The sequence below is a fragment of the Callorhinus ursinus genome, unplaced genomic scaffold (assembly GCF_003265705.2).
Source record: "Callorhinus ursinus isolate GAN/ISIS: 27379988/994484 unplaced genomic scaffold, GSC_fseal_2.0 scaffold25, whole genome shotgun sequence".
NCBI lineage: Eukaryota > Metazoa > Chordata > Mammalia > Carnivora > Otariidae > Callorhinus > Callorhinus ursinus.
Genome location: NW_027397087.1, coordinates 35,424,019 through 35,428,088, shown reverse-complemented (window position 1 = coordinate 35,428,088; position 4,070 = coordinate 35,424,019). Strand labels below are relative to the sequence as shown.

Here is a 4,070-nt window from a genome sequence, read left to right as displayed (position 1 = left end):
TGCAGTGCGCTCCCGCGCCGCTCCTCCCGGGGGAGGAAGGGGAGTCTCCCCGGCTCTGCCGCTTGTTGGGTCCCTGCTGGAGGAGCCGTGCCCCGACTGGGCCGCGGATCACGGTTTATGGCCACCCCGAGCTAAGAGCCCGCACCTCGGCTCCGTCTCTGCAGCCGGCTTCCCCGCTCCGATACCTGGGAGCTCTGCTGCACTCAGGCACCCCCGGTCTCTCTGTGACCCCGAGGGTTCTGAGACCACACTGTCCCGCGAGGGTTCCACCCCCCGCTTAGCCACTGGAGTGACGTCCCTCAGCGGAGCCGATTTCTGAAAGGTCCGATTTGTGCTCTGCGGCTCTAGCACTTGCCAGAAGCGGCCGTTGGAGGCCCCCTCCCCCGCCGTCTATCCTCTGGAATATCGCCTCGGATTCACTTCTCCACACATCCTACCTTCCAGAAAGTGTTTGCTTCTCTGTTCAGAGAGTTGCTGCTATTCTTTTCTTCGATCTCCTGTTGAGTTCGTAGGTGTTCAGAATGGTTTGATCCCTATTCAGCTGAATTCCTGGGACCAGACGAAATCCAGGTCTCCTACTCCTCCGCCATCTTGCTCCCATCCTGAAATTTCTTCATCTTTTTATGCTCATGTTTACTCATCTGGGAAACTGAGTAAAATAATAGTAAACTTCTCGCTTTCTACGCTACCCAGGGAAGGGTCCATACGGCGTTGTTTTGCGTTCCCTTCATAACTCAAAGGGAAACTTTCACAATGTCCAGAGCCCTTGATGTCCTGCAAATGAAGGAGGAGGATATCCTCAAATTCCTTGCAGCAGGAACCCATTTAGGTGGCATCAATCTTGACTTCCAAATGGAACAGTACATCTACAAAAAGAAAAGTGTTGGTATCTACATCATAAATCTGAAGAGAACCTGGGAGAAGCTTTTGCTGGCAGCTCGTGCCATTGTTGCCATTGAAAACCCAGCTGATGTCAGTGTCATATTGTCCAGGAATGCTGGCCAGCGAGCTGTGCTGAAATCTGCTGCTGCTACCAGAGCCACTCCTATTGCCGGCCACTTCACTCCTGGAACCTTCACTAACCAGATCCAGGCAGCCTTCCAGGAGCCGAGACTTCTGGTGGTTACTGATCCCAGGGCTGACCATCAGCCTCTCACAGAGGCGTCTTATGTTAACCTGCCTACCATTGCTCTGTGTAACACAGACTGTCTTCTGTGCTATGTGGACATTGCCATCCCTTCCAACAACAAGGGAGCTCACTCACTGGGTCTGATGTGGTGGATGCTGGCCGGGGAAGTTCTGTGCATGCCTGGCACCATTTCCCGTGAACACGCATGGGAGGTCATGCCTGATCTCTACTTCTACAGAGATCCTGAAGAGATTGAAAAGGAAGGGCAGGCTGCTGCTGAAAAGGCTGTGACCCAGGAGGAATTTCAGTGTAAATGGATGGCTCCAGCTCCTGAGTTCACTGCTACTCAGCCTGAAGTCGCAGACTGGTCTGAAGGCGTGCAGGGGCCCTCGGTGCCTATTCAGCAGTTCCCTACTGAAGACTGGAGCGCCCAGCCGGCCACTGAAGACTGGTCTGCAGCTCCCACTGCTCAGGCCACCGAATGGGTAGGAACAAGCGCTGAGTGGTCTTAAGCTGCTCTTCCACAAAGGCAAACAAAATGGAAACAGAAATGGAAAAGGTTGACAGAAAATAAACAGTTTGTAAAAAAAATAAAATAATTGTAAATTCTCATAGGGTTGCCTGAGAGTTCAATGAGACAAGACGAGCAAAGCCCTTATCACAGTACCTGGCACACAGTAAATACTCTACGAATTCTAGCTCCTATAATTTCTCACTCATTCAGCAAATTTTACTGAGTCTCTACCATGTGTCAGATCCTATTTCAGGCACCAGTGATATACCAGTGACCAAACAGACTCAACTCTTGCCATGAAATATATATTCTATTGCCTGAGAGACTGACAACAAACAAGTAAACACATTAATAACCATTATAATATCAGGTAATAATAAGTGCTTAAGATCTGCAAAGATCCTCGACAGCATTCTAGGCAGCGGGTAGAGGAAATATGAACGTCATGAGGTGAGAATAAAGTTAGTGGGTTGAGAAAAAGCATGAAGGTCGGGGTGGTGAGAACGGTGGGCAAGAGAGAAGGCGAGAGGGAGAGGCAGCTGTGGTAAGGAACCTGGACTTCATTCTAAGTTTCGAGTAGGGTTTGACGTGATTTCATTCGTGCTTTTAAAACATCTTCCGGGAGCGCCTGGGTGGCTCAGTGGGTTAGTTGTCTGCTTTGGGCTCAGGTCCTGGGATCGAGCCCCAAATCAGGCTCCCTGCTCAGTGGGGAGTCTGCTTCTCCCTCTCTCTCTCTGCCCCCAACCCCACTTGTAATCTCTCTCTCTAATAATTAAATAAAATCTTTAAAAAATAAAATAAAATAAAATATCTCCTGGCTGGCCATGGAGAGAATAGACTGGGGGAGGGATAGCAACAGAGGATGCAGAGGGATGAACTGTGCAGCTAGTGGAGTAGGTCCAGAGGGAGTTGGCTGTAGTTCTGACGGGTGACAATAGTAAAGATCAAAATATGGAAAGATATTGAATCTGGCTTATATGTTGCAGATGGAACCAACCACACTTATTGGTGGTTTGGATCTGGAGTGTAGGACAAAAAGAAAATTCAGTTACAGTGTATAGGCTTGGAGCCTGAGTATCTGAGTAAATGGTGGTGCCCTTGATTGAGAGAAGGACAAACTAGAAAAGACATGTACGAGGAGCGGGCCTTGCAGGAATTGGAAGGAAATGTTTGGGTATGGTTAAGAGACTGGGTAAGATCACCTGAAGAGTGAGAGAAAATAAAGAACAAGTCTGAAGACTGAGCTCTTGAACACCCCAACATTGAGAGGGAAAGAAGAGGAGGAGAAACCAGCAAAGGGCATGAAGGAGTGACCAGTGAGTAGGAGGAAAGCCAGGGGAATGGGCTGTCCCAAAATTCAACCAAAGAAAGGGTCTCCAGAAGAAGGATATGACTTACTGTGATAAATGCTAATAAGAGGTCAACTGATGTGAAGGTGTGATGTGACCAGTATATTTAGCAAGATGAGAGTTGTCGATGACTTCAAAATTCTAGTTTCAGTATTACTATGGAGACTACAGCCTGACTGATAAGGGTCAAAGAAAGAACGGGAAGAGAGAAAGTAAAGCTAGTAGCAACAGCTGTTTTGAGGAGTTTTACTCTAAAGAGAGCAAACTAAAGTAATAGATAAAGGAGGAATTGGAGGTCAAGGAGAGATTTATTTTTAAATAGAAGAAGGGATGTTACAACATATTCGTATGCCAATGGGATGATCCACTAGAGATGGAAAAATCAGTGATACAAAGGAAAGCTGCAAAGTCCTTGAATGGGAAAAAGAGATAAGAACATGTGCACAAGTGGTGGGGTTCCTGAACAGAGGCAGTGACGGGTCATCCTCTGTAACAGGAAGAAATGCAAAGGCTAGATACACAGCTGCATGAAATATTCCTGGATGCTTAGGGCAACTGCTTCTTTTTTCTAGAAAATTTCCCCAAATACAACTTAAGCAACTATTAAATGGCTCAGCTGGGGCTGTAGGTTTTGTGCTGCCCGCCAAACAATGATTTCGGGTTCACAGCCAATCCCAAGACAGTAAAGGCAGAGGACATGAGGACAGAGAACACGTTTTTTCCCATCCTTGCAGGCCTTCAATAAATGTTGGATTGACTTGAATTATGAGAAATTAAAATTCATTCCTTGAAGACCTGCTTAAAAGATACTTACAGATGGTGCAGAAAGCCATTTTTCTGAGGAATTAATACAGCTTCCACAGTCTTCTGAGCAAATCTGTCTGCAGATGGAAAATGTGGAAGGATGGACCCCCCCAACCATGGAGAACTGGGACTGGTTCACCAACCTGACCTCTGTTAAAAAATATGGCATCCTTTTGGTTAGTATCCAAAATATACAAAGAACTTACACAACTCAACACCCGAAATACAAATAATCAAATTAAAAAATGGGCAGAAGACATGAACAGCCATTTCT

At 46.9% G+C, this 4,070-nt stretch overlaps 1 protein-coding gene across 1 annotated transcript; it reads left to right on the top strand.

Annotated features, from left to right (window-relative positions):
* The first annotated feature begins 738 nt into the window (after positions 1 to 738).
* Positions 739 to 1,688, top strand: LOC112833182 (small ribosomal subunit protein uS2-like). Its single transcript, XM_025884186.2, has one exon. The coding sequence runs from the start codon at positions 754 to 756 to the stop codon at positions 1,639 to 1,641; it is 888 nt and encodes a 295-aa protein (XP_025739971.1). The 5' UTR covers positions 739 to 753; the 3' UTR covers positions 1,642 to 1,688.
* The last annotated feature ends 2,382 nt before the right edge of the window (positions 1,689 to 4,070 follow it).